This window comes from Rhipicephalus sanguineus, chromosome 1 (assembly GCF_013339695.2).
Source record: "Rhipicephalus sanguineus isolate Rsan-2018 chromosome 1, BIME_Rsan_1.4, whole genome shotgun sequence".
NCBI lineage: Eukaryota > Metazoa > Arthropoda > Arachnida > Ixodida > Ixodidae > Rhipicephalus > Rhipicephalus sanguineus.
In genome coordinates this window covers 308,326,295-308,353,659 of record NC_051176.1, presented here as the reverse complement: position 1 = coordinate 308,353,659, position 27,365 = coordinate 308,326,295, and the positions used below count along the sequence as shown (strand labels likewise).

The following is a 27,365-nucleotide window of genomic DNA, read 5'->3' as shown; positions in this document are numbered from 1 at the left end:
GTTCCTTCAGGGGGGCAGGGAACATATGCGTTGTGTTTTGACCATGTTTGCTCGAGGGGGCAGGCAAAAATTTAAGGGCAGCTCTAGCACCCCCCCCCCCCCCCCAACGGCTGCCCTGGCTTGAAGTAGTGCTCTAAAAATCTAATCGCGCGCGCTGAACACTGATTTATCTTACTATCTGCGCAGGTCCGCCACTCACAAGCGTTTAAAGAAAAGCCGCTGCTGCCGTGGCTACTAATCAAGCCTGATGGTGAAGTTCTGTGCGCGCACTGCACGTGCATGGCTGGCCATGGCGAGCCGTGCTCACACGTTGGAGCAGTGCTTTTACTTGGAGGCAGCAGTGACACGCCGGGATGGTCGATCATGCACGGATGGACAGAATGCATGGCTGCCACCGCATAGAGCTCTCCGCTTTGACGAGAGCTCCGTGGTCTTCGCACACTGTCCTGATATAACCTTCGGCACGACATAGAACCCTACCCGTTGAAATTTCTCGTCGTTGGGGCTGTTTCTTGTGCGGTTGGAGCAACCGTAAACAGCGCAGTTCACCATAGCCGATTGACGCAGCTCGACGCGCAACAACGTCCTGCGGCTTGGGCACTTTTACAAGTCCATGCAACACGCAGTGGTAGGGGACACCACACAGGAAACACCACACAACACCTAGCGAGTACATACAGCAAACACAGTAGCAAGCGTGGGTCGGCTGCTGCACGGGAACCGCAAAAATGGCGCCCACCCTTGATCTTGGGAAAGTACCGCCATTCATTGTACCCGCCGCCGCGCGCGCGTCCTCCTCTCTCCCTCCTCGCTCCTTTCGCGTCCTCCCGTTCTCCGCCGCTTTTCCGCGCCGACGATTGGTCTCCTTCGCCGTTGCCCTTGGAGACGCGTGGATCTTGCGTTTTGCTAATATTTTTCTTTTTCGCTCGCGCCATTTTACGCCGGGGCTCCGCGTAGCGAACGTTGCACGCGCTTTGTTTTCTGTGCTTTGTGTGGGCGCTATGCCGCGCTGTTGCGCCTATAACTGCAACAACGAGAGTGCAAACGGTTATCCACATTTTACGATTCCCCAATGTTAGCGTGATGGCTTGCGCAAGAAGCAGTGGCTGCAAAACATCGGCCAAAGAAACTTTGTTCCGACAAAGAACAGCGTTCTTTGAGAGGTAGGGCGCCTGTCCTATTGCTCGTATCAAAGCATCGCCGAATGCTACATTGTAAATATCGTTCCGGCCTGCTCACCAAAGTCTTTTTTTCCTAGGCTATTTGCACGTTGTTTAAAAATGGGGTTGTCCTCAATATGCTGAATATTCAGCTGAGAGTCCATCACCTCGCACGTCGGCAACTCTTATTCAGTCTAAAGTGCACAACTATAGGATCTGCTTTCCGCTGCGAACAATTACGCGCGATGATACAACTTCTCGATCACGCGTGTCGTGATTGTTAGATTCCGTTTATTGTGAATGTTTGGTGTAAAAAAACAAACGAATGGACGAATAGAGATGTCACTTACTGGCGCTAGTTCCCAAATTAGGTTTTTTTTTTTTGGGGGGGGGGGGGGGGGAGGAGAATTGACACATAAAAATCGTGACACAAATGCGATCAGTCGCAAGAACAAAAACACACAAGCACAACACAGAAAAAAATATAACATTCTGATAGTGAAAGTAAGCCGTTATCTAGCAGGCCGCGACCAAAATGGCTCGTGTGGGTCACGCCTGCATTAGCATGTCTTCCGTTCACTAATGAAAAACTAGATTATCTCTTATACCGGTGTCACACGGGTATTTTTGATCGCGATCAGAATCAGTCCGGATCGGATTTCTTTATCGCGATCAACAATCATCGCTGCTATTCAGTCCAAACTAATCCGGATCGAGTTTGGCGCAAACGTCAGTCAAATCGCAATCAGGGAGCCAGATATCGATAAGCAGATCGCAATGATCTTGATCCCGATCGGGCCGGATCGCAATTATAAGTGACAGCGTAGCAACACCTAATCTGGAACGGCCCTGATCGCGATCAAAAGGGCCCCTGTGACACCGCTATTGCTTACGGCGTTGTCTACATGACGACTCACTTTAGTAATCATTTTTTTTTTTCGTGCCGTGTTTGTGCTTTCTTATTTTCCTTGCTCAGATTTACAATGGTGACTACTAATACGCGTGCTTTCCCAAATAAACCTCACGTACAATTCAGCGCTTATCCGTGTGGCCTCTACTCGCCCGTTCGTTTCTTTTTCCGCGCTGTAACATTCTTGTAAGATAAGTTGTCTGTTTTACTGAAAATTGGAACAGCGGCTTGTAAAGGCGTTATTCTTCCAGCTTACTTTGATATGCGCTTCAGCCACCCAAATGCAACGAATGCAGGCCCTGAAAGAATGAAATGAATGAAAGAATGAGTGAAAGATTGAAATGAAAGAATGCAGTCCCACGGTGTTGTAGATGAGCAGCGCCAGCTAGCTAACAATGCTTTTTCTTTTCAGTTCGTCAGTTTGCTTTTGAATTTCGATTCCACGCACGCATAACTGGGAGACGATTATAATTTGGGTTTTCTCGCGGAGACGACGTGCAGGGGGTGTTCTACTGATTGCGCTCGTTTGCTGTCGTTATCGGCTTCGAGGCAGAGGCCGAGAATTCTCGCTCTGATAGCAAATGCTTTAAAATCACCCTTCTGCGTTTTTTTGGAGAGTTTCTTTCTGTTCATGTAACACGAGCCAAAGTCATCGCATCGATGTGTTTTGACATTCGTACGGAATTTCTCCACTCAGCGGTAAACCGAGTGCTAGTTTCTTTGACACGAACGCCAAAATACTGTTCTGAAAAATCTTTCTCCGGCGCTTCTGTTATTGCGGTAGATGAGTTGCTGTTGGCGCCGCTTGATCGTACTGACACTGCGAAAGCGTCTTGTTCAGTTTGGAGACCACCGCGCAAGTCTACTTTCACGTCGGATAACACATGGATGGACAAGGTATTATCCACGAAGTCATTTCAAGATGCGACGCTGTAAGTACCTGAGTTGCACATGCGCGCACAGGAAAGAGACAAAAAATTCAGACACAGGCGTACATGACGCAAGCTAAACTATATCAGATGTAAATGTAAAGCACGTTATCACGTGGCAGAAAGAACGTCTGCATCATGGAACGCTGCATAAAGCTCCTTTTAAATTAGCATGCCCCATTTACACGGCTTTAGAAAGAAACTAATATTTTAATAAACGTTCATTTCAGTGTTCTCGATCATGTTATCACCATTCTTCAAAGTTTTCTGCAGCACCGGGGCGCGAATGCGGCCCGACATCACGCGCCTCCATTGATTTCTACGGCGCGCCCGCGGGAGCGCCGGCGAAAAATGGTGCCGTGCGCAGCGCGCGCCGGCGGCGGGCGAAGAGAATCGAGGAGGAAACGCGCGCGCGGAGGAGAGTGTCGTTACTTTCCTAGATCAAGGGGCTTTACTAGAACACTTTAGCAGCGCCACATTGCGGCTCAGTTTCAGTGCATACTCTCTATTCACAAAACACCACACACAGCTGTAGCAAGGTATATGTAAACTGGTAGCGTAACTTCCGTAGAAGACCACGTGTCAAGCCGGTGGCTTGGATTTGGATTTGGATTTATGGCCTCACCCTTTGTAACGGGCGGGCATCAACCGATGCCCTGGCCTAAGGACTTAAAAAAGAAAGAAAAAAAGTAAAAACGATAGCGCGTACACATAAGTGGCTACACACACATCTAACCACCACGGTACATGCACATGTTCAACGAGGAGAGCTTCGACATGTCAATGTGCGCGCACCTTTGTCCACCACTCACTGAGTCGCTTCTTGGTCGTAGCCACTCCGCCACCATCAGGAGCGTCGTTGGGCGAGAAGCCAAGCGCCTGCTGTAAGGTGGTGCCATCTGTAGGTGCTGTTGTGAGGCCCTCGCAGTTCATGACCAAGTGTTCGATTGTCTCCTCGTCGGCACCACATACACGGCACATTGCATCTCCCACGCTGTCATCAAAGCGCCGGCGATATGCCAGAGTTCTGAGAGCGCCGGCTCGTGCTTCGAAGAGGAGGCTGCTGGCTACACTATTGTCGAATAGAGGTTCGACATGGATTTCCTGTTTGGATTCCCTATAGATCCTCAGTGTACTCTTCTCCTCCATGTCTCGCCGCCAAGTGTCAGCCTCCGTCATTCGCACTTGGGTCTTCACTGCTTTGGACCACTTACGCTCGGTGTCCTCCTGCACAGGGCTCGCATAGAAGCCGTATTTCCTGCTTAGGTGCTGCAGTCTTTTCGACCATCTGGTGCGGATGCCGTTGCGGTGAACATAATCAAATATTCGCCGTGCCCAGCGATGTGGCTGCATCAGGCGCAACCTGCCTTCGTAGGACAGCTTGCTCCGAGCTTCCCGCGCTTCGAAACAGGACCAACCCAAATCACCCTGGACTGCCTCGTTGGCAACGTTGCCGTGGCACCCCAGAGCCAGTCGTCCCACGGCGCGCTGACTGCGTTCAAGCCACTCCCGGGTCTGCGCAGCGGGGCAAATCACTGCATTAGCGAAAGTCAGCGCCGGCACGTGTACCGCCTTCCATAGTTCGCGCACCATAATGGGGCGGTTGAAACCCCACAGGCACCTCCTACGGAGTACTTGGCCGGCCCTCTGGGATGTTTGTCTCAAGTGCCTCTCGTGGTTTGCTGTATAATCTACTTGTGCCCAGAAGTTCACCCCGAGGTATCGGTACTCAGGTGCTTCGGGCAGCAGTCCTCCATCTGGCAGTGTCAGCAAACCAGGAAGCCCCGGGCCAGAGAAGTTGACCACCGCCGATTTCTTCGTGTTGAACTGCAGTCCCAGTGGCGCCATGGCTTCGGCACAGCTGGTAACGAGGGTCTGCAGGTCGCCACTGTTTCCCGCCAGCAGCACAATGTCGTCAGCGAATACGAGTCCCGGCAGGGTTTGCTGTTCTTTGAGCCCATCGCTTATGCGCTCCACCACAAAGCCCACCCCAGAGGCTAGTATTTTGCGCTCTACACCGGCGGTATACAACATATAGAGTAAGGGTGAAAGAGGGCAGCCTTGTTTTAATCCCTTGCCCACCCTCACCTCACTTGAGTAGGCTCCGTTTAGGGTGGCCACAACAGAGCTATCTCTATACAGGCGTCCGAGCAATCCAGTCCATGTGGGCGGCATCCCAAGTGCCTCTAGATGCTGTAGTAATAGCTCGTGTGGTACACTGTCATAGGCCTTTGACACATCTAGGAAGCAGCCAATCAGCCCCCGTTCCTCCTTTCGTGCAACCTCTATACATTGGGTCAGGACAAAAAGGTTGTCCTCCAGCCGTCGGTCTCGTCGAAAACCGTTCTGTAACTCCGTGAGGTGACCACCCTCTTCGGCCCACGTAGTCATCCAGACCTTGAGAACTTGTGCGAACACACGGTACACAACACTTGTGATTGTGAGTGGCCTGTAGTCTCGTAGGAGGCCGGGGTCTCCCCCCCTTTTCGGGAGCAGGATTACTTTGCCACGTAGCCAGTCACTTGGTATAGGGCCACCAGCTAGGATTTCGCTGAAGAAATCGGCCAGCTGGGCCCGTGCACCAGCACCGAGGCGTTTCACCAGCCCTGCAGGAATGCCGTCGAAGCCCCGAGCAGTGCGGGCACCTATCTTGGAGATAGCCCTGTCAATGGCGCTCCTTGCCACTGTCCACTTCTGGTGGCCTGTGCCAGTCGGTTCTGAGACATCTGGGCAGGGGAGTTCAGTATGTGTACTGGGGTGTGGCTGCGCGTACAGTTGGTGAAGATGGTCGGTTAAGGCTCGGTGGAGATCTGTGGTCTTGTCCCCCGTTGATTCTGTGCGAATTTCCGGTTGTGTTGCTTTGCCATCGAGCCGAGAGACATATGTCCAGAATTTGGCCGCTGCTCCTCTGCCTGCAGACTTGATTGCGTGGAGCGTCTTGTGATTGGCTTCTGCTATCTTCCGTTGTGTGATAGCCTGCATCTCCCGTTTTCGCCGCAGATATTCCTGCCATGTCGCCTGGACATCCTCGCTGTGGGGCCTCTTTACACACTGGCGGTGACATCGGTTGGCGGTTCGGCGGGCTTTTATTGCTGCTTGGACCTCCCCATCCCACCAACTCTTTCTGCTAAACCCTCGACGCGCCTTGACAATCTTCTCGTGTTTCCGCATGATCTGGCGGAGCTGGGCAATGTACTGCTCATAGGTATCTGCTTGTTCGCGGCCGGGGCATAGTTCAAATTCGTTGGCCACTTCCTCGTAGGCCGCGTCGGGGAGAAACCGCGTAGCAGGCTCGTGTTTCTTCACCTTTTGACGCCAAGGAGATGCTTCAAACTGCAGCCTGAGGCGATTATGGTCACTACCCAAACTGTGCCGGCCTTCCTCATCAATATGCACATTCCGGAGGCTCTTGCCAAGACCTGGTGACACAAGGGCATAGTCGATGCATGAGCTCAGGCCCCGTGCGCACCACGTATACGTGCCCTCGCAGTCTGCTCTGAGGTTTGCGATTTCAAGGGAAAGCTCCTGGGTCATCTCTAACAAGAGCCTCCCATTGTGGTCAGTGTAACCGTCGAGCTCCTGGATGTGGCCATTAAAGTCGCCTAGGATCAGCACTTCATGACCTTGCCCCCAGCGTTCAATGTCTTGTCTGATGCAGTGTACGATGTTGGTGTTCTCCGAGTGTTGGTTTGGAGCAACACTTAGGTAGACTACGCACGCTAATACCGGCGTTGCGTGCACGTGGCCAACCATCCAGGTGTGTTCCGCACAGCAGCTGTCGATCGGTGTCCAGGTGCTGCCCTCTCGCCACAGAAACCCCACACCTCCACCTCCCCGGGCTGTACTTTCTCGATTGCAGCCCGCCCAGTTCCAAAGTGGATTGACTGGTGGCCTCTCTAGATCCCGAAGATGTGTCTCTGCCACTCCATACAACGTGATGCCCTCTTCCTCCATTCCAATATAGAGCTCCTCCCATTTTACCAAGCGCCGACCACCATGCAAATTGAGGAAAGCGATCGATATTCTTCCTGGGTTTTGGTGTCGAACTCTGCGCCTCCGTTGTTGGGCCTTGGGATGACGTGGTCTCCGTCGCACAGCTCCGTCAGACCCCTGGACGTCATTCACAGAGTGGGCCATTTCTTGGAGAGCACCTTCTCGAGGGTCTTCTCGATGAGCTGGGCCAGTCTTCCTTGCTCCGGATCTGTCCTGTTCCCTTGCCCACGCTTCCCTCGGTTCGACAGCCGATGTTGTGTCGGTTCCCAGCTCCGATGCGGAGGTCCAGGGGGCTCGTTGCATAGGCTTTTGCCGAGACATGGCGTCGTGGTTTTTGTTGCCCCTTTTTCCCGTTGATGGGATAGTCCAAGGCCTAAAAAAGGCGCCGCCACTCTGCCTATGACTCGGCCGACTTCCATTGCTGTCGTCTCGTTATAGTGTAGACCGTCTTTTTGAAAACCAGTCGACTGCACCACTTTCGCCAAGTCTAGAAAGCGGTTTCCCGTCCTCCTGCACCATTTCTTGATCTTGGCATTGGCAAGCACAACAGCGGCCCGTGTTTCACCCCCCCTTCCGTATATCTCTGGAATGGAACAGACAATTAAGCTCCGAGGCCTCCCTGTCCACTGTAGGTTGAGGGCTTTTGTGACATCCTCCGGTTTTCCTCTCAGTACGTCATGCAACCCGGCATGCATGATATACTGTCGCGTGCGCGCTTCAGCTTCCTTGTCGTACTTTGTTGCATAGGCGATGGCGTCAGCAGCCGTCGCACTTCTGCCAGATATGCACTTAAGGGCGGTCGGAGATCCAAGCTCTGCGACAACAATCTCAGCTACAATCTCGATGTTCTTGTCTCCAACTAGCACCACCTCTTTTTGTGTTCCCATCGGTGGGCAGCTTTGCGAGTTCCGACAAGAACGGGGGCTTTCAGTCCCGTCCCACTTGTCACCTTCTTTTGCTTCAATGGGGGGGCTTTGTTGGGAGCCGCCGCCAGCACAGTCGTATGTTCTCGTGGACGGGTGCACTTTCCCGGTGGTCCGCCTTTTCTTACGCTGAGACTTCTTGCGATGGCTCTGTTGATCTGTGTTACCTGGCTGCGATTGGACGCTTTGTGCTTCAAGCCGCATGTCTGCTGCGTGTATTTGGATGTCTCGCGGGATCTCGGGGCGAGGTGGCCCAGCACCCAAGTTTTGTTTTGCCACGGGAGCGGTATCCACCGGTGTTGGCTCACTCCTCGGGGCGTGGCACGGAGGTGGGGGTCGCCGCAGTAACCCGTCTTCTAGTTGTGTGGCCGCCTGCTCTCCGCGCTCGTCGTCTACCGCTGGGGAGCCATAGTTATCTGTGGTCTCCATGGCAATTGCCTCATGCGCAGCAGCTCTCTCGGGATCTTCAGCCGCGGGCGTTGTTTCCAGCTTGTCCCGAGGCCGTCCCAGCAGATGATTATCCTCCACATCCGTGGGGGAGGAGCCTGGTGGTTGTTGCTGCTGCACTTGTAGATGCTGCAACTGCTTGGCCATACTCTGGACAGAGCTCTCAAGTCGTATAAGTTCGGCCTGTAGCGCTTCACATGCCTGTTTGTGTCGTGAGCTGAGCCGCTCCTCCAGGTCTTCCATCTTCTGGCATATTGAGCATCGGAATTCCGCCTCTTTGGCTGCGTCGAGATCCGGGAAGGGTGTTTCGTCTCTATACACCCATCGGCCACAGTTGTCGCACTTCACACAAGGGGATTCGTCCTCGGTGCGTGTTTTGCTGCCTGCTCTCCCTTTAGCCATCGCAGCGTGTAGGTTGCGGAGGTGGAAAAATGGAGTAGTGGAGAAACTGGCGCCACCTCTCGTCCGCAGTAGGTACCACTACGTGTCGGCGTGGGTGCTAATCTCAAAGGCGCTGAGCCGAGACTGGCCTGTTAGGCCTCGCCCTCACGTAGGCTCGTACAGCGCGGCGTTACACTGTCACCGCGCATAGGTGGTATCCCGATGGTCCCTGGGACTCGATGAGACACTCCCCGCCCCTCCGGAGCGCAGGATTTGCTGACATACACCTTAAGGGTGTATCCACACGACGGACCGAATCCGTCTTTTCCGCGGCGGACGGCGCATCACGTGACCCCGCGTCACGGATTTGTGCCATCCGTGGCGCGTCCGCGGACGTCGCGGACGGAAAATGCCAAGCTCTTTTTCGCATTCGGATTCGCGCGGAATAACACAACAGATTTAGCCGAAGGTGCCATTATCGGTCTGGCAACAAGCGCTGCTTTTTCTTTTTCTCGTATGGAACTCCATCTTCAACTTAAAAGAAACTCTGCGCCGGACATCCTCAGCGGGAGCTGTTTAAGCTTTAAATTAAGGAACACATGGGTTCTTCGAATTCAAATTACACAGTGTATATAGACATCATCAGCGAGAGCTGTTCTAGGAGTGCGTTAACTCCACGGTCGCTGTTTCGAGCTGCCTTGTGACGCATTGTTTAATAAATAGAGGGTCTGACATTGAACACCTCCGTAGTATATACTATATCCTCTCTCGTAATGTGTGATGCATGAAAGCTGAAGATACACGTCAGACGTACTTCTGCGACTTTACACGCCCTGTAACACGCACAAAGAAACCGTTGGGATTCCAGAAACCATTTCATTCCAGTCTCCCAAGCCGAATTTGCTGGTGTTTCTTCATTACCAACTTTTTTTTTTTGTTGAAATCACTTAAGGTATGCGAAATCACGAAGTGGTTAGAATTACAGTGCCATTTGAGCTCGGTAAACCCTAAAACAAACATTAACGTTTACGATATCTTCATTCGCTATTTCGAATTTTCCTTGATACATATACTTCTAACTTTGCCATTATAAGATTGTCACAAGTCGCACAAACGAAAAAAAAAAAAATGTGCTCTGACAGCGGTACCCATGGCAGCAGTGGGCTTTGCTCAGTTGTTGATAACCGCATTGCCGCTTACGTTTGCACCTTTTTACTTCGCGTTAATGTTACCCTGCACTCAGTGCCTAAGGTGGCCTTGAATCAGCACATACTGTGATCCCAAGAAGGCACGCTAATTCAGTCAATCACTGTTGCAATTTAATTTCTCCTTGACAAGGGGTCGTTTTTACGACTAAATAGCGTCTATAAAGTCTGCGAAAACATCGAAAAAAAGAAAGATAAAGATAGCAATAAAATATTCGATGTACCAGACGTCGCCATCCTCCGCTACAGTATTTTCCGTTGTGGCCACCTAAATACAAGTACCCCATTATATGTGGAAGTGGCGCAAAAGCTAGCGCAAGTATTTCGGCGCTATTACTATCTCTCAAGAGGAAGGCATATAACAGCTGCATCTTACCGGCACTTACCTACGGAGCAGAAACCTGGAGACTTACAAAGAGGGTTCAACTTAAATTGAGGACGACGCAGCGAGCGATGGAAAGGAAAATGATAGGTGTAACTTTAAGAGACAGGAGGAGAGCAGAGTGGGTCAGGGAACAAACGGGGGTTAAGGATATCATAGTTGAAATCAAGAAGAAGAAATGGATATGGGCCGGGCACGTAGCACGTCGGCAGGATAACCGGTGGTCATTAAGGGTAAATGACTGGATTCCAAGAGATGGCAAACGCGTGAGGGGGCGACAGAAAATTAGGTGGGTAAATGAGATTAAGAAGTTTGTAGGTATAACGTGGCAGCAGAAAGCACAGGACCGGGTTGATTGGCGGAACATGGGAGAGGCCTTTGTCCTGCAGTGGGCGTAGGCAGGCTGATGATGATGATGATGACTACTCGGTAACAGAGTGGCGCGGCTGCTGGATGCAATCACACATGTGCGTTTGCATCCAACGGCCCTGAGAGTGGTTAGAGCGTCCGGCTACCGGATTCTGAGAGGGCGAATTGCATGCAGTGACGGTGACCCGCCACGGTGGTCTGGTGGTTATGGTGCTCGACTGCTGACCCGAAGGTGGCGGGATAATATCACGGCCCCGGCGGCCGCGTTTTCGGTGGAGGCGAAAATGCTTGACGCCCGTGTACTTAGATTTAGGTGCACGTTAGAGAACCCCAGGTGGTCGACATTAGCGGAGCCTTCTACTACGGCGTCTCTCATAATCACACCGTAGTGTTTCACGTAAAACCCCACCATTATTATATGGTGTTGGTGGGCCTCTGTTTCACCTGTAATAATGATTACGAGGTGGCCATCGATCCGTCGTCGTATACCGGAATGTACGAATAGAGCAAACCCAGTTGGAAGCTCTAAACATATGTTAAAATAAGCTTTCATATAGCAGAATATTATATAAATGACATTAAACAGATCCTTTCGACATCGGCAGAGGTGAGATGACATGCCCGTTCCTATTTAGTATACAGGTTATCCGAACAAGAACGTCAGAGAGGCCGGCCGACGTTTCGATAGGTGGACCTATCTTCGCCTTTGACGAAGATGGGCCCACCTATCGAAACGTCGTCCAGCCTGTATGAGGCACTTGTTCAAACAAACTGCGCATCACATTGTGTTTCCATCGGTCGGTTCTCACCTGAACTTTGTATTTCCGTTCTTGCGCAGTTACTCCTCTCATAGATAGGAATAGTTGCACGACGATTTGTCGTGAATGGGAATTGAACCCAGTTTTGAAACTTGGGCCTCATACAAGAATATAACGCTTCGAGCCATGCAAAATCATGCTTCGTCACTCTTCATGAGCAACCTATACAAGTGACATTTACGACTTCAAAACAGCGGACGCTCGTCTCGTCTTTATAGACTCTTTAAAGCACAGAAAGTCGCGCAAGGGACAAATTGAAAGAAGAAAGAAATGTTGAGCGTCCTAAAGACAGAGACACGGAATTCGATTAGGATCTGAGCCATCAGCCGTGCCAACACTAACAAACGCATATGTATGGTTCGAACCTTTATGTGGCGATGCGTCGTTTCGAGTTTTCTCTATTTCCGGAGCTCGTCCTCGTGTCAATCTCTTTGAAATTATTTAAAGCCGATTGAAAACGCCTGTATACGTACGTGCCGCCCGTAGCTCTCGTTCTATGTCACACACATACACTCACGCACACCCGATAGTGAAATGACGCCCGGATGCGTTTTTCCAACCGCTTGGGTCGTCACAGCAGGTGGTGGTGCCAGTTGGAATAGCCGGAGATCGAGCTACACCTACGCGCCAACGTCGTCCTGCTACGGAACACGCGTTGTCGTCTGAATGGCTCCACAGACAATCGATATGCCACGTATCAGATAAACTTCCAGCGAGAAACTTGTGCTCGAGATGTTGTACAGAGTGTCGCAGTGACACCTATCCTTTTACTCTGCCATTTTAAAGTCGGGGATCACCGAAATACCGTTGCGAAACGTGTCCAGCAAATAATCTTTCAATAAAGCACGTCCGTTCCCTTCTAGTCTAACGCTGTGTTGGCTCTTGGGCGGTTAATGTAAAGATAGCAGATATGTGTGCCTTGACAAATTTCAATCCCTACACCCATCAGGAATAAATCTAGCTCGTGGTAATTTGGAATCGTTAAAAGCCATAGCATGATTCCTATATATTAAGAGACATGAAGTACGCTCAGCTTTCAAAAACCTTAACCTATTCGCAAAATAAAATCCCGACCAGCTCCCATAATACACTATCAATATTCTTTTTAATATCTCTTAACCTTGCGTGTAAAAATGTGCACATACGTGTAGATATTATTCTCTTAAGATATTTTCATTTTCTAGTGAATCCGAGCCACGGTTTCCTTCCCCCTTTCCGCGCTCCAAAGGCCGCTTCTGGCCAGCATTGTCACAGCCTCGCTTTCTCAGGAAGTTCTACGAGTCTTATTCCGATTGTTCCCCCCCGGCCGCCCCTCCTTCCTTCAACCTTTTTTTTTTTTTTTTCCCCTCTTAGTTGACGGGCGCCCAATTTTTGGAAGCCGCCGACGACACTGGATGCATATGCCAGCCATTACTTCACCCTCTTAGTTGACGGGCGCCCAATTTTTGGAAGCCACCGACGACACTGGATGCATATGCCAGCCAATTACTTCACCCATTAAGCAGGAGCTTGCTTTTCAGGCAACCCTTTTCAATATCACTTAAGGTAGGCAGGCGGCATTTTAAGGGGTATGTCAGACGGGGAGGAATGCTCGGGGGAGACGGGGGGGTTGCGGATCACGAGCCACGACGTCACGGATTAGCGAGTGGGCGTGACCCCCCCGCGCCTCCTCGAGGAGACGGAACGTTTTCCCGAAAGGACAAACAATCCCCCGGCGGTGGGGGATGTGGCGGAATGTCTGGCTCTTGTTTGGCCACATTGTTGCACTTGCTCCTGCAGAGAGCGGCAGTGGGTGTCCAGTCTGCAGTTGGGGTCAATCTGTAGCTGGGGTCATCGTCGTCGTGCAGCTGGTGAAACGGGCGGTACAAGCCACAGGAGTAGTCTGGTAACACTGGTCTCTCCCCTCCGTTCGCGCCCCGTCCGTGTGAGTGGGGGCATTTGTGGCGACTTCTGCCTCGCGAGTTGACGTCACTAGGCTCCGCCTTTACCCCCCGAACATTTCTCCTCCGTCTGAATACCCCTTTAAACGTACGCCGCCCGAGTACCTTTTTGTCGTCTGTAGCTGCCTTCCCCACCACCTTCTGCAGCTCCTTGGCGGACATTTAAACGTAAACCGCCCGGTTTCTCTTTTTTTTTTTCTCCCCGCCTGTAGTTCCCTTCCTCACCACCTTCTGCAGCTCTTTGTGATGGCTGCACTCGTCCTCTCGCTTGGTTGTACCCGCCCCCCCCCTTTTTTTTTCTTTCTTTGCAGCTACCTTGAACTCTGACATGGCAGACCCGAACGTGTTTGCAAACTCTCTTGAAATGTGGCAAGGGCTTTACTCCTCTGCTTTCGAGTTTCTCTCTTTCCAGGCATCAATTACCAACAGCAACAGACACGCCGCCGCTGGACATGACGTCTCATCACTAACCCCATAAAACTAACACGCCAGGGATGACAAGGCGCCTTTGACAAAGATAGGTCCCCTATCGAAACGTCGGCCAGCCTGATCTGAGGCACTTTCTCCTGTTTTGAAATCTATAACGTGTATCCATCCGTCGGCTCCCTTCTTGATCTTGGACTCCATGCCTGCTGACGATGACGGAACAGGGTAAGTGCCCCTTGTTGTCCTTGGCGCATGTAGCTATTCTAGGCGACAGCCAATTCAAATACCTACACGAACACTTCCCGTCAGGCCCACAAGCACCATACATTAGACATTTGAGCGCGCACAGACAACCGACATCTTAACACTGGTATGTGACGCCCCAACAGATACCACACACTTCATTATCAATGCCGGAACGAACAACCTCCACAGTCAAAATGCAGCAGAAACAATCGAATCACTAAACGACGTAATACTCTCAATCCAGACAGCTCGCCCGAACACACACATAACTGTGACAACTGTGGCTCCTCGACTACAAAACAAACACACCGCCCACTGATTCACCAAACAACCGCACTGATGAGGCACACTGAGGAAAGAAACAAACTAAACACACTGATACTTAACTTGCCACATTTTCACAAGAACGTAGACGCCATCCACCACACAGAAATACACAATTCACCACACGAACACTTGGCCTGGGATGGCCTCCACCTAAACCACCGAGGCGTTGCAGCAGTCGCTCAGCGCATTAAACATCTAATTAAAGGACAACACAACGTCACTTACCAGCCCACACAAGGCCCTTCCACCATCCCTGTCTCCGTTACAGCGCCACGCACTAGAGCCACACTAGCCCACTCAGCAACATCCCACACGCACAACAGAACAAAAGACGGACCACCACCGAAAACACACTCGTCTGCGAGCCAAACGGAGGCAACATACACCACAGCCGAAGCCTCCACACAAACTACACCCAACGCAAGGTCCACAGCCGAAGCCTACACACACAACATCCAACTGAGGCCCACAGCCGAACCTTCCACAAATTACATGCCCACCTCCACACTACCACCAGGAACCCGACACAACCGAGACCGACGAAACAAAATCCGCAACCGAAGTCGTCACGCAGACGCCACTCTCATACCTCCACACACGGACACCCAGGCCGCAACAGTCGTCGAATCTAACGAACCAGAAGTTCAAACAGCTCCCAAACCGGAACGCGCGGACACACGCAGATCCACCCGCACTAAGACAAATAAGTGACAAACCCTTGAAATCACTACTCCCCATACACGCCGCATTGAATTTTTACAAGCTAGAAAACTAACCCAAAAACTCACCAACTACACCTGCCACCTCAACACGTACAAGCACTGCATAAAGAACAACACAATTCCCAAAGGACTAAAACTGAAAGCGACACCCGCGTTAGGTACTCTCTCCACCCAATATCAAGATAACTGGCAAGCAGCACTAGACAACGCTTCATTTTCTCTCTTAAATATACTCAAGAGCCACTGCATGGAGCAAATTGAAGAATTTTCCCAAAAACTCGAGAACATAATTCTAACAACCGAAGAAAAAAGGGACCTAGAACAATATAAAGAAAAACAGAATAAAAAATTGAGGCAAAAGCAGAATAAGAAAATGATTTCCAATCAAGGAACACCCTCCCGAACAACCACCCTAGTCCCGCTAACAACTGACAGTACAAACAGAGAAATACCAAGCACAGCTAACATCACACAAATAGAGCAGTCCAATGTTGTAGACATTTCAAGTACATTAAGCTAGAGGAAACAAGGGTCCTTAGCAAGGGCCTAAACTTTTGTCCAACCAACAACACAATAGATGAATTCGAACTCCACAGAGACCTCACAGAATTTTCACGAAGAATGCGCATTAGACACTTTTTTGCAGATAACGATGGAGCAGAAACAGGTACTACAACGCTCAGGGCTCAGTCTACTTGGACTCCCGAACCAGAACAGGCAATGAACTCGATATCTTAAAGCTATCACTACAGAAATCATTAATCAATCGAAATCATCTAAAAAGCCTAGGAACATGACTTATTCGGAGAGTCGCATCATCTCTAACCTCAAGTCGCGCGAAGACATTATCATCAAGGAAGCCGATAAGGGAGGAAGCATAGTCATTTGGCCAACACAGAAGTACAAGCACGAGGCTTACAGACAACTCAATAACCCAGAACACTACCGCAAACTAGACAGCGATCCAACAGAACAATACACACTCACAATCACTAACACACTTAGATCCCTCCTTGCTGATGAATTAATAACTCCATCAGAATTCAAGTTTCTGAAACCAAACAACAAAGCAGCAGGGCGGTTTTACCTCCTCCCCAAAATTCACAAAGTACCATCCACCGAATTATACACTGCCAATATTCCAGGGCGCCCAATAGTATCAAATAACAACACCCCAACCGAGAGCCTCTCCGAATTCCTTAACCACTTTCTCGGGGACATTCCGAAGACATTCCCGTCATTTGTACAGGACCCCACACCTACTGCGAATAATAGAAGAGATTAATAGCAAAGGCACACTCCCACAAAACGCCATCCTCGTCACACTAGACGTTACCGCTTTATACACGAATATCCCGATCCCAGAGGGCCTAACCTCAATAAAGCAAACTTTAAATCAACATAATGTACAGCATTCTACTGAAGTATATTTATCATTACTCGAACTAGTACTATCACACAACTATTTTGAATTTGAAGAAAATTACTACCTTCAAATACAAGGAACAAGCATGGGCACCCCATTCGCACCCACTTATGCAAACATATTCATGGGAATTCTGGAAACAGACTTCCTGGCTCGCTGCGCAGACAAACCCCACACATACCTTCGGTACATTGATGACATACTTATAATATGGGGTCACGGCAGGGACAATCTAGCTAAATTTACATCATTCCTAAACTCCTTTCATCCAACGATAAAGTTCACGTCCGAGACCTCAGCTGAGAGCATCAACTTTCTTGACACAACCATATATCTTGAGAATGGTATATTAAAGACTACGCTGTATAAGAAACCATTTGACAAGCAACAATACCTAGATTATACTAGCCATCACCCAAAACATTGTAAACAGGGCATTTTCAGGAGCCAAGCAACAAGGTTACGTCGCATATGCGTAGAGGATCAGGATTACGTAAACAGACTTACTACCCTAAAAGAAACACTAGCAAACAGAAGCCATCCAAACGCGTTCCTTCATAAGGCTTACACGGACGCACTAAAACTAGATCGCACTGAGACACTCAAACCACGCCCTAAAACCACAACAACAACAACGCCTCTTCTCACTACAAAATTTTCCAACGCACTTCCGAACATAAACAACATCCTCGCAAAATACTATCCGATTCTAACAACCAACCAGAAACTTAAAAAAATCTTCCCCGAACCGCCTAAGGTTGCCTACAGACGCAACGCCAATTTTAAAGATATGCTCGTACATGCAAAACTCGCAACAAAAACTACACCAACGTCTGGACCCTGTGGGCGTCCAAGATGTTCTACGTGCAAACATATACAGCCAGCCACCAACGTAAAAAGCACAGCATCCGATTACCTTCACAAGGTAACATCGAACTTCACGTGCACCTCAAACAACCTGATCTACTGCATTGAGTGTGCCACCTGTAAAAAACAGTACATAGGCGAAACTGGACAACCAATTCATGTAAGACTGAACGGCCACCGCGCAGACACAAAGCACAACTTACCAAAAGCAGTAGCCAGCCACTTCAATCAACAAGACCACAATTTCGATCAAGCCAAACTTTACATTCTACAAACAAACTTCCGGTCACCACGTGAGAGGAAATACATGGAATCGTATTTGATACACAAATTTCAATCCCTACACCCATCAGGAATAAATCTAGCTCGTGGTAATTTGGAATCGTTAAAAGCCATAGCATGATTCCTATAATATTAAGAGACATGAAGTACGCTCAGCTTTCAAAAACCTTAACCTATTCGCAAAATAAAATCCCGACCAGCTCCCATAATACACTATCAATATTCTTTTTTAATATCTCTTAACCTTGCATGTAAAATGTGCACATACGTGTAGATATTATTCTCTTAAGATTTTCATTTTCTAGTGAATCCGAGCCACGGTTTCCTTCCCCCTTTCCGCGCTCCAAAGGCCGCTTCTGGCCAGCATTGTCACAGCCCTCGCTTTCTCAGGAAGTTCTACGAGTCTTATTCCGATTGTTCCCCCCGGCCGCCCCTCGTTCCTTTCAACTTTTTTTTTTTTTTTCCCTCTTAGTTGACGGGCGCCCAATTTTTGGAAGCCGACGACACTGGATGCATATGCCAGCCAATTACTTCACCCATTAAGCAGGAGCTTGCTTTTCAGGCAACCCTTTCAATATCACTTAAAGTAGGCAGGCGGCATTTTAAACGTACGCCGCCCGAGTACCTTTTTGTCGTCTGTAGCTGCCTTCCCCACCACCTTCTGCAGCTCCTTGGCGGACATTTAAACGTAACCGCCGGTTTCTCTTTTTTTTTTTCTCCCCGCCTGTAGTTCCCTTCCTCACCACCTTCTGCAGCTCTTTGTGATGGCTGCACTCGTCCTCTCGCTTGGTTGTACCCCCCCCCCTTTTTTTTTTCTTTCTTTGCAGCTACCTTGAACTCTGACATGGCAGACCCGAACGTGTTTGCAAACTCTCTTGAAATGTGGCAAGGGCTTTACTCCTCTGCTTTCGAGTTTCTCTCTTTCCAGGCATCAATTACCAACAGCAACAGACACGCGCCGCTGGACATGACGTCATCACTAACCCCATAAAACTAACACGCCAGGGATGACAAGGCGCCTTTGACAAAGATAGGTCCCCTATCGAAACGTCGGCCAGCCTGATCTGAGGCACTTTCTCCTGTTTTGAAATCTATAACGTGTATCCATCCGTCGGCTCCCTTCTTGATCTTATGCTCAGCGTGTGTGTTGAGCCAAAAACGCGTTTATCGCCTCTTAATAAAACGCTCTAGTCGATGCGGTGTGTGCGTTGGCGTGCGCACCAATCGGCTTATCAAACTTGTTCGACATAACATCACAAGAACGATATAATTCGTTACAAAATGTGCGTAACGTATGTTCATTGGTGCGGTTTATTAATGCTGTTGGCTTAATTGCATAAGCACGTAACGTGCAGCACGTTTTAGCCAACTCATTGCAGCCTGTCTGCTGTGTTGGGCTTGCAACGATATGGAATCTAGGCTGCCTTGACTACAGTCTGTTATATCTTTCTGACTGCCTCATCGTGAATCTACCATAGCTTAATTTAATTACTTCATGCCATCTTTAAGTTGACATTTAGTGGCATGCTCTATGCATAATAGTCACCACCACCGAAAAAGATAACCATACAGATTGTAAGTGATTATTGAAATAGTTTGCAGTAATTCAGTGTTAACCACACAATGTATAAGCTTGGGCGAGTTTGCAGTTCATGCTTGGGTGAATCTCAAAGAACACAGGACGCAAGCATGTAAACAGGATAAAGCACCACTCATTTTTTTTCTTTTGCCCTCTCTTCTAATTTCCTTCCTCGATTGCCGCAAAATTTTGCAGATATGCTGTGTTCTTTTACGCAATAAGCCACAGTTGGGTGTGTAATATTTCACTCAGCCTTCCGCAACATTGTGAACATGTGCGGTGAATCACAGGTCTAGATAATTTTTCACTGTACCCCAACTTTGTACACATTGCTATCAAAGTTAAAGTTCAATAAAGAAGTGTTACAGTTTTTCTGATTTCATGGCTCTGTTTATTTTCAGAATTTTGGAGGCATTTCCTCGAGTGCCGCTGCGGCTGCCCAGAAGAAAGTGACACAGACATAGTTGCCTTGGCAAAATGGTCGCCGACATCATGAAGGGCCAGCATAAGCATTTGTAGTTTTGATTATGAAAATATATTTGAACGTATGCCTCGTTCATCCACTGTGATTATCATTGCATGGGCGCTGTTATATGCAGGCCTTCTGCATGACGACGGGACACCCATGAAACACTTACTCAAGGCTAATTCTAATAGGGCAAAAAAGGACAATAGGACAAACGGACAAAAAACAATGACAAGCTGGGACCAGCTGCAGTGGGGAAACAACTGGGACCAGCTGCAGGGGGAAACAACTGGGACCAGCTGCAGTGGGGAAACAACTGGGACCAGCTGCAGTGGGGAAGCAACTGGGACCAGTTGCAGTGGGGACCCAACTGGTCCCCGCTGGGAATTGTTCCATAAACCATTTGAACTGGGACCAGTTGGGACCAGTTGCATTCCCAGTTGCAAATTTTCACCTGGGGACCGAGGTATCAGTTGCTCCTCACCCACCATTTACTGCAAGGCGTCAGCCGCTGCCGTGGCAACCGTGCGAAAAATTTCAACCAAAGCGGAAATGGCGTTCGCGCCACCGCTAGCCAATGAACGCCAGAGCAGACGACATGGGCGTCTCCCCACGGTCTCCCCTCTCTCTGCGCATGCGTTACCACGCCTGGCAACCATGGGCAGCGCGCGCTGGCACCTAAAGTCCCTAGATTTTTCCTGTTCTTTCTACTTTACTGGCACCCGCCTCACGCAAACGTCTGGCCTTGGAAAATATGGGCAGCGTGCGCTAGCAGACGCCGCACGCCGACGGCTCCAACTAAAAATGTAGCTCTACAACAGCCGAAATCAAGCTTAGAAGAATAGGAAAAAGGGACGAAGGCTCCCATGCGGGCACATTTGAAAGAATATTGGGCGCGCAGCTGCTGGGCGATTATCCGCTGCACGCAGGCATCCGCAGCGGCCCACGACCCATGCATCTAGCTTCATGAAAATATTAAGGTCTGTGCTTGTGCTACTCCATTCCATCCGATATAGATGTTACTTCAGTACATTTTGAATGTGAAAACTTCAGCACTAATAGGACCGAACAAGCGCACTGCCCTAGGGCTCGCTCATATCTCTTTGTAATTCGTCCTCGTTTGTGCTGAAGTTCTTACCTGCGAAGTTGTGCAGCAACTAGGCCTATTAACGTGGGCGTTTGAACGGGTTGGTAATTCATCTAGAAAATCATCTTGATGGCTTTCACCCCAGTCGTCTCAGGCAAATGCATAAGGTACCTTGAGTTTTTATTGTACTTCAGTACAGGCCATTTCATTGGGGCATCTTAGCACCTCCGTACGGTAAACGCCATAAGTACGGCAATATCTACCGCACGCAAATGTCAGTCGCTACTAACAATTAAGTCCCGCAGGTGCCTTACATCGTCTTCAGGTGCTGTCGCCACTGCAGGCTCCACAGTGCCCCGCGCCGCAGGAAAAGTGGCACGGAATCTGCTCTCAACAAGTGCTGAGCGTAGTCGCAGCGGCCAAGCGGCACTACCACTACGCTTAGGATATTCTAGGGAACGTACTACCGCACTACCACACGCCCGACATGCCTGTGCTCGGCCGCGCCAGAGAACATCTGGCCGCGCTCGCAAGGCGCGTGTTTCCGTTGCTAGGCGATGGCCACGCATGCGCAAAGGAAACCCATGTGTAGAGTGACCTAGAATAGGGGGAGTGTCCATAGAGTTAATATACTGACTCTATGCTCTAGAGTCACTATATTAACTCTATGGGAGTGTCCAAAGCGCGGCGCGAATACACGGGAGGAACGAGGGCCTTTTGCGGTGAACTTCCGCGGCGCTGCCGTGCCGGACCCGTTAAAGCCCCTGAAACTTCGTAAAGTAGCGACACTTTCCTCCTCCACTCGCGTTCCTCCTCGTTCTCCTCTCCTTCGCACTCTCTTTTCGAGCATGGCGCCACCTACCTTGCTCCCGCGTAGCAGACGACGCTTAGCCACCCCTCTCTCCTGCGTTCTGTAGCATACGGCAGCCCGCGTGTTTGACAACCGTATGCTACAGAACGCCAGTCAGTATATTAACTCTATGGACACTCCCCTATTCTAGGTCACTCTACACATGGGTTTCCTTTGCGCATGCGTGGCCATCGCCTAGCAACGGAAACACGCGCCTTGCGAGCGCGGCCAGATGTTCTCTGGCGCGGCCGAGCACAGGCATGTCGGGCATAGAGTTTCCTACAATACTTACTAGAGGAAACTCAGCGCTAGTGTCTATAGGAGCTGCAACGCATCGCGCTTCAGCCAGCATGGGAATCATGGGTAGTACACGGATTTGTCTAAACTTCGTTCTTTCGGCTCCGTTTGGCTCCGTGTCGCCTGCATCCGCTTTGTCGCAAAACGAAGTTCAGCAAGTCAGCAGTTCACTTCACCACTGTAACTTCTTAGGCTCACCGATTCAAATCTGGTCACGAATCGCTTCTTGGTCGTAGCCACTCCGCCACCATCAGGAGCGTCGTTGGGCGAGAAGCCAAGCGCCTGCTGTAAGGTGTGCCATCTGTAGGTGCTGTTGTGAGGCCCTCGCAGTTCATGACCAAGTGTTCGATTGTCTCCTCGTCGGCACCACATACACGGCACATTGCATCTCCCACGCTGTCATCAAAGCGCCGGCGATATGCCAGAGTTCTGAGAGCGCCGGCTCGTGCTTCGAAGAGGAGGCTGCTGGCTACACTATTGTCGAATAGAGGTTCGACATGGATTTCCTGTTTGGATTCCCTATAGATCCTCAGTGTACTCTTCTCCTCCATGTCTCGCCGCCAAGTGTCAGCCTCCGTCATTCGCACTTGGGTCTTCACTGCTTTGGACCACTTACGCTCGGTGTCCTCCTGCACAGGGCTCGCATAGAAGCCGTATTTCCTGCTTAGGTGCTGCAGTCTTTTCGACCATCTGGTGCGGATGCCGTTGCGGTGAACATAATCAATATTCGCCGTGCCCAGCGATGTGGCTGCATCAGGCGCAACCTGCCTTCGTAGGACAGCTTGCTCCGAGCTTCCCGCGCTTCGAAACAGGACCAACCCAAATCACCCTGGACTGCCTCGTTGGCAACGTTGCCGTGGCACCCCAGAGCCAGTCGTACCACGGCGCGCTGACTGCGTTCAAACCACTCCCGGGTCTGCGCAGCGGGGCAAATCACTGCATTAGCGAAAGTCAGCGCCGGCACGTGTACCGCCTTCCATAGTTCGCGCACCATAATGGGGCGGTTGAAACCCCACAGGCACCTCCTACGGAGTACTTGGCCGTCCCTCTGGGATGTTTGTCTCAAGTGCCTCTCGCGGTTTGCTGTATAATCTACTTGTGCCCAGAAGTTCACCCCGAGGTATCGGTACTCAGGTGCTTCGGGCAGCAGTCCTCCATCTGGCAGTGTCAGCAAACCAGGAAGCCCCGGGCCAGAGAAGTTGACCACCGCCGATTTCTTCGTGTTGAACTGCAGTCCCAGTGGCGCCATGGCTTCGGCACAGCTGGTAACGAGGGTCTGCAGGTCGCCACTGTTTCCCGCCAGCAGCACAATGTCGTCAGCGAATACGAGTCCCGGCAGGGTTTGCTGTTCTTTGAGCCCATCGCTTATGCGCTCCACCACAAAGCCCACCCCAGAGGCTAGTATTTTGCGCTCTACACCGGCGGTATACAACATATAGAGTAAGGGTGAAAGAGGGCAGCCTTGTTTTAATCCCTTGCCCACCCTCACCTCACTTGAGTAGGCTCCGTTTAGGGTGGCCACAACAGAGCTATCTCTATACTGGCGTCCGAGCAATCCAGTCCATGTGGGCGGCATCCCAAGTGCCTCTAGATGCTGTAGTAATAGCTCGTGTGGTACACTGTCATAGGCCTTTGACACATCTAGGAAGCAGCCAATCAGCCCCCGTTCCTCCTTTCGTGCAACCTCTATACATTGGGTCAGGACAAAAAGGTTGTCCTCCAGCCGTCGGTCTCGTCGAAAACCGTTCTGTAACTCCGTGAGGTGACCACCCTCTTCGGCCCACGTAGTCAACTAGACCTTGAGAACTTGTGCGAACACACGGTACACAACACTTGTGATTGTGAGTGGCCTGTAGTCTCGTAGGAGGCCGGGGTCTCCCCCCCTTTTCGGGAGCAGGATTACTTTGCCACGTAGCCAGTCACTTGGTATAGGGCCACCAGCTAGGATTTCGCTGAAGAAATCGGCCAGCTGGGCCCGTGCACCAGCACCGAGGCGTTTCACCAGCCCTGCAGGAATGCCGTCGAAGCCCCGAGCAGTGCGGGCACCTATCTTGGAGATAGCCCTGTCAATGGCGCTCCTTGCCACTGTCCACTTCTGGTGGCCTGTGCCAGTCGGTTCTGAGACATCTGGGCAGGGGAGTTCAGTATGTGTACTGGGGTGTGGCTGCGCGTACAGTTGATGAAGATGGTCGGTTAAGGCTCGGTGGAGATCTGTGGTCTTGTCCCCCGTTGATTCTGTGCGAATTTCCGGTTGTGTTGCTTTGCCATCGAGCCGAGAGACATATGTCCAGAATTTGGCCGCTGCTCCTCTGCCTGCAGACTTGATTGCGTGGAGCGTCTTGTGATTGGCTTCTGCTATCTTCCGTTGTGTGATAGCCTGCATCTCCCGTTTTCGCCGCAGATATTCCTGCCATGTCGCCTGGACATCCTCGCTGTGGGGCCTCTTTACACACTGGCGGTGACATCGGTTGGCGGTTCGGCGGGCTTTTATTGCTGCTTGGACCTCCCCATCCCACCAACTCTTTCTGCTAAACCCTCGACGCGCCTTGACAATCTTCTCGTGTTTCCGCATGATCTGGAGGAGCTGGGCAATGTACTGCTCATAGGTATCTGCTTGTTCGCGGCCGGGGCATAGTTCAAATTCGTTGGCCACTTCCTCGTAGGCCGCGTCGGGGAGAAACCGCGTAGCAGGCTCGTGTTTCTTCACCTTTTGACGCCAAGGAGATGCTTCAAACTGCAGCCTGAGGCGATTATGGTCACTACCCAAACTGTGCCGGCCTTCCTCATCAATATGCACATTCCGGAGGCTCTTGCCAAGACCTGGTGACACAAGGGCATAGTCGATGCATGAGCTCAGGCCCCGTGCGCACCACGTATACGTGCCCTCGCAGTCTGCTCTGAGGTTTGCGATTTCAAGGGAAAGCTCCTGGGTCATCTCTAACAAGAGCCTCCCATTGTGGTCAGTGTAACCGTCGAGCTCCTGGAGCTCCATTAAAGTCGCCTAGGATCAGCACTTCATGACCTTGCCCCCAGCGTTCAATGTCTTGTCTGATGCAGTGTACGATGTTGGTGTTCTCAGAGTGTTGGTTTGGAGCAACACTTAGGTAGACCACGCACGCTAATACCGGCGTTGCGTGCACGTGGCCAACCATCCAGGTGTGTTCCGCACAGCAGCTGTCGATCGGTGTCCAGGTGCTGCCCTCTCGCCACAGAAACCCCACACCTCCACCTCCCCGGGCTGTACTTTCTCGATTGCAGCCCGCCCAGTTCCAAAGTGGATTGACTGGTGGCCTCTCTAGATCCCGAAGATGTGTCTCTGCCACTCCATACAACGTGATGCCCTCTTCCTCCATTCCAATATAGAGCTCCTCCCATTTTACCAAGCGCCGACCACCATGCAAATTGAGGAAAGCGATCGATATTCTTCCTGGGTTTTGGTGTTGAACTCTGCGCCTCCGTTGTTGGGCCTTGGGATGACGTGGTCTCCGTCGCACAGCTCCGCCAGACCCCTGGACGTCATTCACAGAGTGGGCCATTTCTTGGAGAGCACCTTCTCGAGGGTCTTCTCGATGAGCTGGGCCAGTCTTCCTTGCTCCGGATCTGTCCTGTTCCCTTGCCCACGCTTCCCTCGGTTCGACAGCCGATGTTGTGTCGGTTCCCAGCTCCGATGTGGAGGTCCAGGGGGCTCGTTGCATAGGCTTTTGCCGAGACATGGCGTCGTGGTTTTTGTTGCCCCTTTTTCCCGTTGATGGGATAGTCCAAGGCCTAAAGAAGGCGCCGCCACTCTGCCTATGACTCGGCCGACTTCCATTGCTGTCCTCTCGTTATAGTGTAGACCGTCTTTTTGAAAACCAGTCGACTGCACCACTTTCGCCAAGTCTAGAAAGCGGTTTCCCGTCCTCCTGCACCATTTCTTGATCTTGGCATTGGCAAGCACAACAGCGGCCCGTGTTTCACCCCCCCTTCCGTATATCTCTGGAATGGAACAGACAATTAAGCTCCGAGGCCTCCCTGTCCACTGTAGGTTGAGGGCTTTTGTGACATCCTCCGGTTTTCCTCTCAGTACGTCATGCAACCCGGCATGCATGATATACTGTCGCGTGCGCGCTTCAGCTTCCTTGTCGTACTTTGTTGCATAGGCGATGGCGTCAGCAGCCGTCGCACTTCTGCCAGATATGCACTTAAGGGCGGTCGGAGATCCAAGCTCTGCGACAACAATCTCAGCTACAATCTCGATGTTCTTGTCTCCAACTAGCACCACCTCTTTTTGTGTTCCCATCGGTGGGCAGCTTTGCGAGTTCCGACAAGAACGGGGGCTTTCAGTCCCGTCCCATTTGTCACCTTCTTTTGCTTCAATGGGGGGGCTTTGTTGGGAGCCGCCGCCAGCACAGTCGTATGTTCTCGTGGACGGGTGCACTTTCCCGGTGGTCCGCCTTTTCTTACGCTGAGACTTCTTGAGATGGCTCTGTTGATCTGTGTTACCTGGCTGCGATTTGACGCTTTGTGCTTCAAGCCGCATGTCTGCTGCGTGTATTTGGATGTCTCGCGGGATCTCGGGGCGAGGTGGCCCAGCACCCAAGTTTTGTTTTGCCACGGGAGCGGTATCCACCGGTGCTGGCTCACTCCTCGGGGCGTGGCACGGAGGTGGGGGTCGCCGCAGTAACCCGTCTTCTAGTTGTGTGGCCGCCTGCTCTCTGCGCCTCGTCTACCGCTGGGGAGCCATAGTTATCTGTGGTCTCCATGGCAATTGCCTCATGCGCAGCAGCTCTCTCGGGATCTTCAGCCGCGGGCGTTGTTTCCAGCTTGTCCCGAGGCCGTCCCAGCAGATGATTATCCTCCACATCCGTGGGGGAGGAGCCTGGTGGTTGTTGCTGCTGCACTTGTAGATGCTGCAACTGCTTGGCCATACTCTGGACAGAGCTCTCAAGTCGTATAAGTTCGGCCTGTAGCGCTTCACATGCCTGTTTGTGTCGTGAGCTGAGCCGCTCCTCCAGGTCTTCCATCTTCTGGCATATTGAGCGTCGGAATTCCGCCTCTTTGGCTGCGTCGAGATCCGGGAAGGGTGTTTCGTCTCTATACACCCATCGGCCACAGTTGTCGCACTTCACACAAGGGGATTCGTCCTCGGTGCGTGTTTTGCTGCCTGCTCTCCCTTTAGCCATCGCAGCGTGTAGGTTGCGGAGGTGGAAAAATGGAGTAGTGGAGAAACTGGCGCCACCTCTCGTCCGCAGTAGGTACCACTACGTGTCGGCGTGGGTGCTAATCTCAAAGGCGCTGAGCCGAGACTGGCCTGTTAGGCCTCGCCCTCACGTAGGCTCGTACAGCGCGGCGTT

General features: G+C 51.1%; 2 protein-coding genes across 2 annotated transcripts; both read right to left on the bottom strand.

The window, feature by feature from the left end:
• Positions 1-3,598: 3,598 nt before the first annotated feature.
• Positions 3,599-26,606, bottom strand: LOC119383437 (uncharacterized). Its single transcript, XM_037651570.2, has 2 exons — positions 26,515-26,606; positions 3,599-8,082 (listed from the first exon to the last, which is right to left on the bottom strand). The coding sequence occupies exon 2, from the start codon at positions 7,311-7,313 to the stop codon at positions 3,780-3,782; it is 3,534 nt and encodes a 1,177-aa protein (XP_037507498.2). The 5' UTR covers positions 7,314-8,082; positions 26,515-26,606; the 3' UTR covers positions 3,599-3,779.
• LOC119383429 (uncharacterized) lies at positions 23,825-25,024 on the bottom strand. The gene has a single exon (XM_037651557.1). It carries the CDS (start codon positions 25,022-25,024, stop codon positions 23,825-23,827), a length of 1,200 nt encoding a protein of 399 aa, XP_037507485.1.
• Positions 26,607-27,365: the final 759 nt, after the last annotated feature.